Source organism: Taudactylus pleione, unplaced genomic scaffold, assembly GCF_031769625.1.
Source record: "Taudactylus pleione unplaced genomic scaffold, aTauple2 ptg003193l, whole genome shotgun sequence".
NCBI classification, from domain to species: Eukaryota; Metazoa; Chordata; class Amphibia; order Anura; family Myobatrachidae; genus Taudactylus; species Taudactylus pleione.
In genome coordinates this window covers 145,510-161,070 of record NW_028287549.1, presented here as the reverse complement: position 1 = coordinate 161,070, position 15,561 = coordinate 145,510, and the positions used below count along the sequence as shown (strand labels likewise).

The 15,561-nt window shown below is 52.3% G+C and overlaps 1 protein-coding gene across 1 annotated transcript in view; it reads left to right on the top strand.

Moving 5' to 3' along the window:
* Window positions 1–15,561, top strand: part of LOC148430775 (RNA-binding protein FXR2-like) — a 56,919-nt gene that overhangs the window by 6,122 nt on the left and 35,236 nt on the right. Inside the window, exons 2-13 of the mRNA XM_088466473.1 lie at window positions 5,037–5,089; window positions 5,316–5,409; window positions 5,844–5,915; window positions 5,991–6,139; window positions 6,227–6,320; window positions 6,416–6,532; window positions 6,635–6,805; window positions 6,889–6,967; window positions 7,099–7,208; window positions 8,156–8,242; window positions 8,619–8,787; window positions 10,852–11,001. Coding sequence (XP_088322599.1) covers window positions 5,037–5,089; window positions 5,316–5,409; window positions 5,844–5,915; window positions 5,991–6,139; window positions 6,227–6,320; window positions 6,416–6,532; window positions 6,635–6,805; window positions 6,889–6,967; window positions 7,099–7,208; window positions 8,156–8,242; window positions 8,619–8,787; window positions 10,852–11,001 — 1,345 coding nt within the window. The remainder of the gene's footprint in view (window positions 1–5,036; window positions 5,090–5,315; window positions 5,410–5,843; window positions 5,916–5,990; window positions 6,140–6,226; window positions 6,321–6,415; window positions 6,533–6,634; window positions 6,806–6,888; window positions 6,968–7,098; window positions 7,209–8,155; window positions 8,243–8,618; window positions 8,788–10,851; window positions 11,002–15,561) is intronic.

The window sequence follows — 15,561 nt, the reverse complement described above, 5'->3', positions numbered from 1 at the left end:
GGGCCACCATATCCAGTACCGAGCAGACCTGGACTTCCAAACGACCCTGCTTCTAAACCGGAGGATAAACCTTCAGCCTGACGGGACAGGTCTACATCTGGGGGATTCCAGAGTGAGATACCGACTTTCTCAGTTCACCCAGTGCTGGTGTCAAGTCACCGTGGATGCTTGCGTAGGAGTTGTAATCTCTCACGGGTACGGCTTCTCATTGCTCAGGTGGCCTCCTTACAGGCGTTGTTACACGGGCCCTTCTTCAGACCCGATCAGGGCCTTACAAATCCAGAGAGCTATACAGTCTTTGCGGTAAGCAGAGCTATTTAGGCCAGCCTCACTATGTCAGCGAGGGACTGGTTGTTCTACTTTCCTTCTGGAGCAGTGACCGACTGGTCCTCATTTGCCTATCCTCTGTCTCAAATCCCTATATCAGATTCTAAGGGTTCCTGGACTCAGGAGGAGTCCACCATGCTCCATCATCCGATGTTTGGAACCTGGGGACTTTATGGTATCCCTGAATATTCAGGACTCGTACCTACGGGTACATATAGAGCCCTCTCATCAGCATGGGCTCAGGTTTGCTGTGCCACAGCAACACTTGCAATAGTCAGGCTCTGCCTTTTGGACTGTCCTCAGCCCCACCGGGGTTTACCAACTTTATGGATTTTCTGACCGTTCACCTGTTCAGTGTATCCGACTGCTCCAGTGTCTGGTTGGCCTCCTGCTCTTAGCAGGATCACCGAGGTACTTTACAGCCAGGTCAGGATAACCGTGGCTTCTTCACAGCACAGATGATTAATCAACGTGGAGAAAGTCCTTCCTGCATCCCTCACAGGGTATACTTCATCTGGGAGCCCTGCTGGATTCTCAGAATCTGAGAACTCTTCTGTAGTAAGACAAGATCTCCACTCTTCAACTAGGAGTGCGCGGATGTCTACGCAGTCGACATATGTCATTACTCTCTGTAATGCGCGGTCGAATATCCAGAGTGTCTACCTTTGGAAGGGTGGAATATGCTCAATTCCATTCCAGGCCTTTCCATAATTGGCTCATCTCCAGATGGAACAAGTTTTTTTTTCCATCGGATCACTGTTCAGACGATGATGCGCTCTCCGGGTGGCTATGGCCATCTTGTCCAGGGTTTTCTTTGCTACGGACAGAGTCTGGTCCACATTCGTTTTGGGGCAGTTGGACGTCTGTCGATTCCGCCCTGACAATTAACTTTTTGGAACTTTAGGTGGTCTGGGGCCTTCGCTCTGGCCTAACACATTTCACGGTAAAACCGGGAAAGGTTCAGTCCGACAGTGTCACAACAGTGGCTTCCATCTAGGAGACACTGGTCTATGGGTAGCAATGAAAGGAATGTAACATATTCTGACATAGTCCAAGGGTCTCCTCCTGGCCAACTCTGCAGTGTTCATTCCGGGAGCTCTCCATTGGGAAGCGGGCTTCCTCAGCCGTCACGACGTGCATCCTGGGGACTAGTCTCTTTACCAACAGAGGTTTCAACTCCTAGTGAGCAGAGGGGGCCTCCCTGAGGTGATCTTCATGGCCTTCTGACTCTGTCCCTCACTACTGGTGTTAGAGTCCAGCTCTAGAGGTACTGAAGCAACCTTCAGTGACTCTTTGTCAGTGGAGTGGACCTTCCACTTTGGGTACCTGTGTCCTCTGGTCTCGCTTCTTCCTCGAGGTCTTCGGAGGTTTAATTTGAGACGGAGGGGCTTTCCTTCTGGTGGCTCCAGACGTCACTGGTACTTGGATTTTTGGAGTCTCCCCATCGATGCACTGTTCCTGCTGCTTCACTATCTGGACCTGTGGTCTCAGGGTCCTTGTTTTTCCTTGGACCTGGATAGTTTGTCTTCGATTGCATAAATACTGTGGTCCTAAGGCTTCCCTGGCTCTGGGATCTACCACAGACTGTGGCATACATACTTCTTACGGTATCGTACCTGTCGCTATGATCCTCCGGTGATTAGGATTTTCAGAAGTTCTGGCATTCCTTCCAGCCGGCTTGGGTCTCGCCCTCCATGTGGCCTTCCTGAGAGTGCGGATCTCTGCACTGTCAGTATGGTTCGGATGTGGAATTGCTCCACTCCCGTGTATCCAGACCCTCCTTAAGGGTGTTTTCTGGATTCTACATCCCTTTATCCCCCCTCGGGGCTCCTTGGGATTTGGCAGTGGTTTTTCGTGCCCTCCTGGGGCCTCCATTTGAACCACTAGCTTTGATAGCCATTACATGGTCTATAGCTTAGGCTCTCTCTCTCTTATGGCGTTTGCATCTGCCAGGAGAGTGTCGTAATTGGGAGCGTTCTCAGGTGGCTCCCTCTACTGGATAGTTCACCATGTCAGGGGTGTGAGTTGCACTCGTCCGTGTCTCTTCCTAGAGTGGTTTTTAAGTTCCATAATATTGTTCTGGAACTTATGGTACTGACATTTCAGTCTCCAGTCCTATCGGCTGGTGTGGCCTCTTTGAATGTGTTCCGGCCTCTCCAGATTTATGTGATCCGTTCAGGAAATCGGACTCCTTATTTGTGGTCTTTGGATTTCATAGGAAAGGATGGCCGGCCAATAATTTGACATTGGCTAGATGACTTTGTCTGTCTATCTCAGGGGCCTACACCTAGGATAGGCCTTTCTATTTCTGTTGATGCTTATTCTACTCGAGCTGTGGGTGGCTCGCTGTGGCGCCTCGGCTGTTCTGCCTTGCAAGGTGGCCACGTGCTATTCTGTCCACATCTTTTTTTCTATGCATTGGTTTCCTTTGCCTCTCAGGATGCTTCCTTTGGGCGACGGATTCTCCTCTCAGCCCTTAGCTGAACTGCTTTGGGACATCCCCAAGATCAACCCTGTGGATCCCCTATGGACCCTGAAATAGAAAACAAGAGATATGGTAAGAACTTACCTTTTATCTCTGTTTCTATGAAGTCCATAGGGTCCACCGGGCACCCGCCCTGACGCACCTGGCTTCATATGGGCTGTGTGGCTGGTCACCGGTTTTCCATCTCCTTCTCTATGAGTATGGTTCTTGTGTGTTCCAGTCTTTTCTCTCTTTCCTCCTTTGGCTACTTACAAACTGAGGTGCCTCTGGCTAGGGGGCGGGGCTATAGGGAGAGTGGACCCAGTGCATCCTGGGAGCTAAAAGCTTTAACTGCGTGGTGCCCGGATTTGGTTCCCAACCTATACCCCAAGGTCAACCCTGTGGACCCTATGGACTTCGTAGAAACAGAGATAACAAAGGTAAGTTCTTACCATATCTCTTGTTATACCACCCCCATCACTGTCACCTCCCTATATACCACACCTCATCACTGTCACCTCCCTATATACCACCCCCCATCACTGTCACCTCCCTATATACCACCCCCCATCACTGTCACCTCCCTATATACCACCCCCCATCACTGTCACCTCCCTATATACCACCCCCCATCACTGTCACCCCCTATATACCGCCCCTCATCACTGTTACCCCCTATATACCGCCCCCCATCACTGTCACCTCCCTATATACCGCCCCCCCATCACTGTCACCTCCCTATATACCGCCCCCCATCACTGTCACCTCCCTATATACCACCCCCCATCACTGTCACCTCCCTATATACCACCCCCCATCACTGTCACCTCCCTATATACCACCCCCCATCACTGTCACCTCCCTATATACCACCCCCCATCACTGTCACCTCCCTATATACCACCCCCCATCACTGTCACCTCCCTATATACCACCCCCCATCACTGTCACCTCCCTATATACCACCCCCCATCACTGTCACCCCCTATATACCGCCCCCCATCACTGTCACCTCCCTATATACCGCCCCCCATCACTGTCACCTCCCTATATACCGCCCCCCATCACTGTCACCTCCCTATATACCGCCCCCCATCACTGTCACCTCCCTATATACCGCCCCCCATCACTGTCACCTCCCTATATACCGCCCCCCATCACTGTCACCTCCCTATATACCACCCCCCATCACTGTCACCTCCCTATATACCACCCCCCATCACTGTCACCTCCCTATATACCACCCCCCCATCACTGTCACCTCCCTATATACCACCCCCCCATCACTGTCACCTCCCTATATACCACCCCCCCATCACTGTCACCTCCCTATATACCGCCCCCCCATCCCTGTCACCTCCCTATATACCGCCCCCCATCCCTGTCACCTCCCTATATACCGCCCCCCATCCCTGTCACCTCCCTATATACCGCCCCCCATCACTGTCACCTCCCTATATACCACCCCCCATCACTGTCACCTCCCCATATACCGCCCCTCCTCCCTGTCGCCCCCCCATATACCTCCCCTCCTCCCTGTCGCCCCCCCATATACCGCCCCTCCTCCCTGTCGCCCCCCATATACCGCCCCCCCCAAACCTGACACCCTCCTTCCACACCTGAAATCCCATACTACCCCATCCCTGTCATCCCCTTATGTACCATTCTCCAATCACTGTCACCGCTATATACCACCCCCATATTTGCCACCCCCTATATAACGCCCCCTTCACTGTCACCCCCCCTATATACTACCCCCCCGTCACTCTCACCTTCTGAATTGCATCCTCCCATCAGTCACCCCCATATCACGCCCCATCCCTGTTTCCCCTATATATCGGCCTCTCAACACTGTCAAACCCTATATACCACCCCGTGTAATACCCACTTCACTGTCAACCCCCCCAATATACCATCCCTCCATCACTGTCACCCCCTATATAACTCCCCCCTATATACCTACCCTATTAATGTCCCCCCCCTATATACTGCCCCATCACGGTCCCTCCCCAATGTGCCGCTCCCCCATCACGGTCCCTCCCCAATGTGCCGCTCCCCCATCACGGTCCCTCCCCAATGTGCCGCTCCCCCATCTCGGTCGCTCCCCAATGTGCCACTCCCCCCTATATTACCGCTCCTGCATCACTGTCACTCCCTCATATACCGCCCTTCCATTACCGTCACCTCCAATATACCGCCACTGGTTACAGTCCGTTGTGCTCATCAATGTGTGTCTGCTATTTAGGGCTATGTACAGGATGTTCATGAGGACACCGTCAGTATCGTGTTCCAGAACAAGTGAGTAATAACCTGCACATGCGCAGACTATCTCTTCTCTCTCGCACTGATAATAATCAGGTGTTAGTGGCTGATGGGTCCAGTAACATCACATCCTGTGAACGGGCCCCTAATGCGCTTTGGTGAACGTGTTCCCACCTCTTTCCCCTCGCGCTCTGCGCTTTTTATGTAAAAGATGTGCAATTTTTTTCACCACATTCAGTTCTAATATTTAATCCTGGGACAGCTGCCTGCCGGAGAGACGAGTCCCCTTCTGTGACGTGAGGCTACCACCCCCACCTACCTGTGCAAAGGAGATATCCGAGGGAGACCCAGTGGAGGTACGCATCCAGCTAACACTGTGCTGCAGGAGTATCCGGATACTAGAGAGATACAGGACAGGATGGAGGTGTAGTGACAGCTGTGTGTGTGTAGGGTCAGTACAGGAATAGCAGAGTGATACAGGACAGGATGGAGGTGTAGTGACAGAGCTGTGTGTGTGGTCAGTACAGGAGTAGTAGAGAGATACAGGACAGGATGGACGTGTAGTGACAGAGCTGTGTATGTGTATGAGGGGTCAGTACAGGAATAGTAGAGAGATACAGGACAGGATGGAGGTGTAGTGACAGAGCTGTGTGTGTGGTCAGTACAGGAATAGTAGAGAGATACAGGATGGAGGTGTAGTGAAACCATAAATTGCACTATAGCAGTCTCCTCATTGGTGTTAGAAGTGGGATGTCCTTGCTGTAGTTGCTAATCATGGTGGTAATTACAGGTATATTCCCGTGCTAATGAACAGGAGGCTTCCGGCTGGTGGTCTGCTCATGTTCGAATGATTAAAGGCGATGTGAGTATGAGTGCTCCCTCAGTGTAGGCTATGAGCGTATTATAATCCTGTACGCATTCTCTTACACTCTCTCAGTTTTATGTGATAGAATATTCCGTCTCCGACTCACCGTACAATGAGATTGTCAGCCACAGTCGCCTGCGACCTCTCAACCAGAATGAGATGGCAACAAGCGAAACGTTCTTCAAATACAGCGTGCCGCTGCCCGAGGACCTCTGCAAAATGTAGGTGTCGTGGGTGGCCGTGGTTGCCGGTGGCACGTGCGGGTGTGGGCTTGAGCCGGTGGCTGAATTCTACTTTCCTGTTCGCAGTTCCGCTAACGTGGACGCTCACAGGGAATTTAAGAAAGTGGTTGGAGCCGGCTGCGTCTTCCTGGACAAAACTGGAACGGAGCTGGTTATCCTGGTGAGATTGGCTCATTGGGGTGATGTCCAGGGAGGGAGGGAAGTACCCGGGGGTGGCTGTACCAGAGCGCTACATTTCTCTGCTTTGTCTGTCAGTCCACGGACCAGTCCGTCATCAAACGCTCATCACTCCTGAGCGACCTCCATCTGCGAGCTCTCCGGACCAAACTCAGGCTCATCACTCAGAACGAGAGGGCAGCTAAACAGCTGGAGGTGAGGTGATACGTGGGTAACGCAGATAAACGGGAGCTGTCAGGCTGCCCCCCATGGGGTGACGATGGTAGATGGAGCAATGAGTTGCCCTCTGTATTACAGGTCAGTAAGCAGATCGCTGTTGCGTATAGGGAGGAGTTCCAGGTGCGGGAAGATCTTATCGGACTCGCCATCGGAGCGCACGGGGTGAATATCCAGCAGGCTCGGAAGGTGCCGGGGGTTACAGCTATTGAACTGGATGAAGAGACGTTTACATTCCGGGTGTATGGAGAGGTAAGGTGGGTGCAGGTATCTGGCCGGGTGCTAGCTGGTACCGCTGGTTATTGATGCCACTTGTATCGCTGTCTGGTCCGCAGACTCCGGAAGCTGTGCGGATGGCCCGCGGATACCTGGAGTTTTCAGAGGGATCCATGCAGGTTCCCAGGTCCTTTGTGGGTGAGTGTGAGCTGGGCTAGAGGGGCATTTACCTCCATTGGTGAATGAGTAAGACTCTTACTGGTAATAACCTGGTTAGAATGAATGGGCATCGCCCAGCTCCGCCCTATTCAACATTTGTCTCTTTGCAGGAAAAGTCATTGGAAAGAACGGGAACGTAATCCAGGATATTGTGGATAAATCTGGGATTGTCCGCGTGAGAGTGGAGGCCGACGGAGACAGGACGGATCAGAATGAAGAGGTGACCGGGTCTCTGAGCTGCCTTTTGGGTTCTTATTGGCAGGAAACGAACGGATATGACTGAACTGCCGCTTGTGTCCCCCTTACTAGTCCTGTACCCAGGACACGGCCTCCGCTGCGGCGGGTGTCAGATGGGCCTCCGCTGTGCCATGTATAAGGGGATAGGGTATAGAGAGCTGTAATACGTGCTATGGTAATAATGAGACCCTCCCCCCCCCCCCCCCCCCCAGGCCATCTGTAAATGAGGAGAGGGGAGGGTATAAAGCAGACTGCCAGGATAGTTGTGCGCTCGGGCCGGGTGTCGGGCACGTTATTGTAGTCAGGTGATAGCTATTACCCGTTGGCAGCATCCTTAGCCAGTCGGTGGCCACTCCTGTTGCCGTCGCCAGCCAAGCTGGCAACTCACCATCTGCAAGTGTCAAGTGGGCCGTGTTGTGGTGCCCCAAGGAGGGTATCGCTGCCACTTGGAACCACCTGCGTCTGTGGGTTTTGTGTGTAGCCGCTGGATTCAGCCAGGCGAGGGAGTAGGCGGCTACTTAGGGTTCTTAGTCAAGGTGTCTATAGCTCTCAGGAAGGCAGCGATGGGCACGCCTCTGGAAGGCAGCAATGGGCACGCCTCTGGAAGGCAGCGATGGGCACGCCTCTGGAAGGCAGCAATGGGCACACAGAGACACACTTGAACTCAACCAATCCCAGGGGTGATGTGAGCAGGGTGACTCAATTCTAATCCGCACTAGAACTGAATGAGCCGGTGAACAGGAACAGCCCCTATGTCATGCGTTCTCCGCTAGTCAGATCCCAGCCTTCCCTCTGTGAGCGCAGCGATATAGCCCAGTAATGGCTGGCACTGGGGTGCCGGCCTGAGCACAGGGAACGGCTGGTTATAGATGGGATTTAGTATCGGTCTAGGGAGCGTCCAGCTATTGACACATCTTCTATCTCTTCCAGGGGCTGGTGCCATTCCTGTTTGTGGGGACTCAGGACAGTATCAGTAACGCTCTGGCCCTTCTGGAGTATCAGATCTCACATCTGCAGGTCTGTCTGTCTCTCTCCTCCTACACTGTACAGCGGTCTGTCCCCATAGTCTGTGTGTGAGCCTCATCCCCCAATAACCACCGCGTATGTCTTATGGCTAGTGTCTCCCCAACAGCAGCTGCTTCATTCTTTTGTGTATTGTTAAAGTTTTTTTTAAAGATGATTTATTTGCTGTTTTGTCTTTCTCTGCCCTGTGCCTCTCTGCCCTGTGCCTCTCTGGCTCCCCCCCCCCCATATCTTTCTTCCCACCTATCTCCTGACTGTTACTCCCCACTCCTGCTTCTCTCTCCCTCTTCTTACCCCCTCCCCCATCCCCACTCACCTGCCATACACACCCCTCCCCTGCACCCGTACTTTTCTGGCCCTATCTCCCCAGGACTTGGAGCAGCTGCGGCTGGAGCGCCTTCTCATTGAGGGTCAGCTGAAGAGCGTCGGAGGAGCGTTGCGCACAGTCTCCACCAGGGAAGAAAAGGATAAAGGTGGGGTACAGACCGACAGCGATTCCCCCTCTGCCCCAGTTATCACTAGAGGCCGAAGAGGCCACGGTGAGTGTTAAGGCTGATGAGCGGAGTATAACTCCCATCGTCCTGTATAGCCTCATACTTATCATCTCCCTGTCCTGGGTCCTGTTCCCAACACTGCTTCTGTCCTCCCATTATAATATCACATCCAGCATATAGCGTGGCTGCAGGCAGTGAGTTATAGTGTAGCAGTTATTCCTATATGATGTGGCTGCAGGCAGTGAGTTATAGTGTAACAGTTATTCCCATATGGTGTGGCTGCAGGCAGTGAGTTATAGTGTAACAGTTATTCCCATATGGCGTGGCTGCAGGCAGTGAGTTATAGTGTAGCTATATGACGTGGCTGCAGGCAGTGAGTTATAGTGTAGCTATATGACGTGGCTGCAGGCAGTGAGTTATAGTGTAACAGTTATTCCTATATGGCGTGGCTGCAGGCAGTGAGTTATAGTGTAGCTATATGACGTGGCTGCAGGCAGTGAGTTATAGTGTAACCGTTATTCCTATATGACGTGGCTGCAGGCAGTGAGTTATAGTGTAACCGTTCTTCCCATATGGTGTGGCTGCAGACAGTGAGTTATAGTGTAGCTATATGATGCGGCTGCAGACAGTGAGTTGTAGTGTAACCGTTATTCCCATATGGTGTGGCTGCAGACAGTGAGTTATAGTGTAGCTATATGACGTGGCTGCAGACAGTGAGTTATAGTGTAACCGATATTCCTATATGGCGTGGCTGCAGGCAGTGAGTTATAGTGTAGCTATATGACATGGCTGCAGGCAGTGAGTTATAGTGTAGCTATATGACGTGGCTGCAGGCAGTGAGTTATAGTGTAGCTATATGACATGGCTGCAGGCAGTGAGTTGTAGTGTAGCTATATGATGTGGCTGCAGACAGTGAGTTATAGTGTAAACGTTATTCCTATATGACGTGGCTGCAGGCAGTGAGTTAGTGTAACCGTTATTCCTATATGACGTGGCTGCAGGCAGTGAGTTATAGTGTAACAGTTATTGCTATATGACGGCTGCAGGCAGTGAGTTATAGTGTAACCGTTATTCTTATATGGTGTGGCTGCAGACAGTGAGTTATAGTGTAGCTATATGGTGTGGCTGCAGACATTGAGTTATAGTGTAGCTATATGACGTGGCTGAAGACAGTGAGTTATAGTGTAGCTATATGACGTGGCTGAAGACAGTGAGTTATAGTGTAGCTATATGACGTGGCTGAAGACAGTGAGTTATAGTATAGCTATATGACGTGGCTGCAGACAGTGAGTTATAGTGTAGCTATATGGTGTGGCTGCAGACATTGAGTTATAGTGTAGCTATATGACGTGGCTGCAGGCAGTGAGTTATAGTGTAGCTATGACGTGGCTGCAGACCATGAATAAGGGAATATGTAGGGGGAATGATCCCACAGTAAATGTAATCTGTATGGAGACTAATGTCCATCCCTTTTATAGTAAGTGGAAAATGACTTGGTGCAGCCTGCGAGGGAACCAGGGATGTGCATAGCCCCAGGTACCCTTCCTGTCTCCTACCGGCCTTCCCGGTACCTCCAGTATTTCTCAGTGCACACAATAATACCTGGGGTGTCAGTATAATGCATATACCTCACCTGTCCCTTTTGGCAGGGACTGAGCACAATGGGTACCGGGTACACTCTGTAACAAAGTCCTTGGCTTGCAGCCTATCTATTCTTGCCCTGCGATCAGTCCAACCAGACTGTAACCCTGTGTCAGACCTTTCCAGCAGAGGGCCTGTCTCCTTAATCCCCCTCCCATGCTTCCACCAGGTTCCGCCCACTGCCATCCACAACTCAATTCTAGGCACCCTGCATTGTGTGGCTCCAGCATGTCTGCTAAATCAGGATGCAACTCAATGGGATGCCCGCTGCCTACATACTGACTCAGTAGCCAGCATGTATATCACAGTAGCAAGCAAAAGGAATGTTGTAGTAGTGTTTGTAATGGTGTAGTGTGTATATACATAGAGAGAGAGAGAGTTATATATATGGCATGGTGTAGCAGTGTCTGTACTGAACTGTTAGTACATGCCATCACCAATAATCATGTTGCTTTTGTTTGACCCTAGACGCTCAGGGGCCCAGTGATGTTACACAGAACGGAGGTGGTATGTCACAGCGACAGAGGGTGTCACGCCGGCGGGTGACGGACGATCAGGGCAATGTTCCAGATGTACAAGAAATGGGGCGCAGCAGGAATCCGTGTCAGAACGGACAAGGTGAGAGGGGTCCGGAGACCTGAGTTTGTTGTGGGGATGATCATACACAGACCATATATATGATGACATAGGTTAGTGTTACCCTGAATGTTTATATATTCCGGCGTCTAAGCTGTAAGCTAGGACCCTGATTTATTCCTCCATTGGTGCAGGACACCCACATTAGGGAGTTAACAGGAGTGTTCCACCCTGCGGGCTGAGGAGGGTGTTACCTGTTCTAGTAATGGGGTGTGCGAGAGTAACAGCGCCTCTTACCCCGATAATATCTAACTGTTACCCCAGATAATGACTCTAGGACACAGACCTGGTAGGGCGACGGACACGGGCGGGTGAGAGTACATCCAGTGATATCGGGTCTAATACTCAGTCAGAGGGGATGTGAGACAGTGACAGAGAGGGAACGTCCGGGTGTCTGTGTGACCTGTATTATATATGGGGGATGTGACCTGTATTCTATATGGGGGATGTGAGACAGTGACAGAGAGGGAACGTCCGGGTGTCTGTATGACCTGTATTATATATGGGGGATGTGACCTGTATTATATATGGGGGATGTGAGACAGTGACAGAGAGGGAACGTCCGGGTGTCTGTATGACCTGTATTATATATGGGGGATGTGACCTGTATTATATATGGGGGATGTGACCTGTATTCTATATGGGGGATGTGAGACCGTGACAGAGGGGGAGTGTCCGGGTGTCTGTGTGACCTGTATTATATATGGGGGATGTGACCTGTATTATATATGGGGGATGTGACCTGTATTATATATGGGGGATTTGAGACAGTGACAGAGGGGGAACGTCCGGGTGTCTGTGTGACCTGTATTATATATGGGGGATGTGACCTGTATTATATATGGGGGATGTGAGACAGTGACAGAGGTCTCACATGACCTGTATATATGGGGTGATGTGACCTGTATTATATATGGGGGATGTGAGACAGTGACAGAGGGGGAACGTCCGGGTGTCTGTGTGACCTGTATTATATATGGGGGATGTGACCTGTATTAGATATGGGGGATGTGACCTGTATTATATATGGGGGATGTGAGACAGTGACAGGGGGGGAACGTCCGGGTGTCTGTGTGACCTGTATTATATATGGGGGATGTGACCTGTATTATATATGGGGGATGTGACCTGTATTATATATATTTCTACTTCAGGGTCCATAGGGGGTCCACAGGGTTGACCTTGGGGTTATAGCTGGAACAGGATCCATGGGCACCACACAGTTAAGCTTTTAGCTCCCAGGATGCACTTGGGTCCTCCTCTATACCCCGCCCCCGAGCCACAGGCACCTCAGTGTAAGCTGGTGCCCGGCCGGAGTCGGTCACCGCGCAGGGGGGCTGCAGGAGCAGCCCCCAAAAGCTTTTATTTTAAGTTAAATTTTATTTATTTTTAATCTATTTTTACTACAGACGGCAGTGAAGGGCTGTCTGTACAGACGCCCACGCTGCCGCTCTGATCCCCGACTGGCGCCGCGACGCCAGTACTGATCTGGGGATCGCGGCGGGAGGGCAGAGTCCGTACTAGCCGGACTCTGTCTACCTCCCAGGACTGCTGCCGGAGTCGCCGGGGATTCAGGTAAGCCGCGCGTCGCTGGCTAGCGGCGGCGCGCGGAATGCCTTAAATGCAGTCCTTTAGCCTCCGGTCCGGGGGACAGACCAGAGGCTGCTGGCAGTGGCGGCGGGCCCCCCCATAACCCGTGGGACCACTAGACCACCAGTAATAACCGGCAAGCGGGAAGCCAGCATCCCTGGGGTTAATGGCCAGCCAGGGGAGGAAGCCTTCCCTGTCAGCGGCTCCTCCCCTCAGCTCAGCGCGCCTTTCAGCACGCAGTCTGGCGTCGCTGAGCTGCAGATTCCTCGGCCACTCCTCCTCTGAGGTCTCCAGCGGCCATTTTCTCACAGTGGCAGCGCAGATCTCAGGGAGCACGCGGACCGGTCCCCCTGTGTACCTCTCCCCTGATTAAGGACAGCGTACACAGCACTATAGCCCTCCCAGACACTGAATCTGGGCAGGTTGATTGTAGTGTAAAGGTGCAGTGAGTATATCTTCCTGCATGGTATGTGACTTTTGCTAGTGCTGCCTGTCTGTGCTTATTTTCCGCTTACTGTCAGCTTATACCTATCCCTTTACTTCTCCTACAAGCCCTACAGGTGTGTGGGGGAGGGGCGTTTCTACTGACCTCACTTATATAGATCACGTATTTGTGAGGTCCGTCACTTACAGTTGTGTGCTACTCAGTGCCATATTGTGGGCTGTTGTTCAGCACACCGGTGAGTGCGTTTTACTTCTACCCTGGTGCCAGATATATAATATATTCTGTCATGTCAGACGAGGAGGTTGAGCGCTCAGTGGCTCCGGTGTTGGCCTCCTGCGGACGCTGTTCTGCAGGAGTAGATAGGGAGGATTTGTCACAGGATGGCCTGTGTAGTCGATGCCAGGTGGCTCCTGGCCCATCCAGACCTTCTCTGGCGCAGGAACCACCGTGGGCGATGTTTTCTCAAGTGCTGGTGTCTATTGCGGACCGTCTGTCGGTCCCGACTGCTCTCCCTACTAGGGCGGTGCCCCAGCCGACCATCCCCCATTCCCCGGGTGTCCCGCAGTTATTGCGGAGTCCTCCTGGGTCTCAATCAGTTGGTCCCTATGCGGGGTTGCCTATGTATATACAGGCTTCCCCTGTGCCGCAGCAGCCTGTGGTACCTTTTCAGGCCCCTATGGCGACGCCTCCACCATGGGTGGATGTGCTCTCCAACTCCGTGCAAAATTTGGCGGCCGCTTCCTCGGCTTTTCAGTCAATGTTGCAGACTGACATGCCTTCTAGGATTTCTAAACGCCCACTCATGACACTGGCTGCTCAGGTATCGGACTCAGAGGGTTCCTCAGATGATGGGGAGGTCCCTGATGACACTGACTCGGACGCCTCGGTCCAGGAAATGGATACCAAGTCGTCCATTAATGTGCGAGCACTAGTTAGGGCGGTGCGAGCTATTCTTCTTATAGAGGATGAGGCACCGGTTCCTAGGTCGAAGTTTCCTAGTTTCAAAAAAACTAAGGTGGCTTCTGCGGTGTTTCCCCTGTCGGATCAGTTGACGGATCATATGGCGGTAGCTTGGCAGGCGCCCAGTAAGAGATTCCTTCCTCAGAAGCGGTTGGCTTCTAATTACCCCTTTCCTGAGGCACATTGTAAAAAATGGGAAACTCCACCGGCGGTGGATTCCCATGTCACCCGTTTAACTCGGGGCGCCACCTTACCATTACCGTCGATATCTTCGCTGAAGGATCCCACGGACAGGAAAGTTGAGACTTGCTTAAAGTCTATTTACTCCCTCTCCGGGGCGGTGGCCCGACCGTCCATGGCCATTTCCTGGGTGGCCAAGGCCATTGAGGGGTGGGCCAATGCATTGGAAGATACCTTCCCGGACGACGCTCCGGATGTCCAGCGGGCGTTGTTGGGACAAATGAGGGACGCCGCTTCTTACATTGGAGAAGCTTCTTTAGATGCTAGTCTGCTGACCTCGCGGGTATCGGCTGCAGCGGTGTCTGCCCGCCAATCCTTATGGTTGCGGTCCTGGAGAGCGGACTCTGATTCAAAGAAAGGTCTGGAGGCCTTACCTTTCAATGGGGAATTACTATTTGGTCCGGACTTGGACAAAATAGTGGACACCCTGGCTAAATCCAAGTCGGCCTTCCTCCCTTCGGCGGCACTGCCTGCTAAGGTTCGGAGTTCGGCTTTTCGTTCCTTTCGGGTTCAGGGTAAGGCGAAAGGTCAGTCCTTCCCGAGACAGTCTGCGAGTAAGACGGCCTCTAAACCCAAGAAGCAAGCCTGGAGTGCTCGGCGCCCTTCTTCCAAGCAGGAAGATAAACCTACGGCCTGATGGGACGGGCCTCCCTCTGGGGGACCTCAGAGTGGGAGGCCGACTTCTTCTATTTGCCCAGTGCTGGCACAATACCACCACGGATGCCTGGGTTCGAGAAGTGGTCTCCCAGGGGTACGCCCTGTCTTTTCGGCACAGACCACCCCACCAGTTTTTCTGCACAAGTCCTTCTCAGAACAAGACCAAGGCGTTACAGGTTCAGGAGGCTATAGAGTCCTTGCTGAAAGCAGGGGTCATTGTTCCCGTTCCTCTATCACAACGAGGGACGGGGTATTATTCGTCTCTGTTTCTGGTGCAGAAACCCAATGGTTCTCATCGCCCTATCCTCAACTTGAAGTCTCTGAACAAATTCCTCAGAGTTCCCAAGTTCAGGATGGAAACGTTACGTTCCATCATTCTGGCGATGGAACCGGGGGATTACATGGTGTCCCTGGACATCCAGGACGCCTACCTCCATGTTCCGATAGCATCTTCACACCAGCGGTATCTGAGGTTCGCTATCCTTCAACACCACTATCAGTTCCGGGCGCTACCCTTTGGTCTCTCCACGGCACCGAGGGTGTTCACGAAGATTATGGCGGTCATGGCCGCACATCTTCGGAACCAGAATGTACGGCTGCTGCCGTACCTGGACGACCTCCTGTTGCTGGCGAGCTCCCCGGAGGTACTG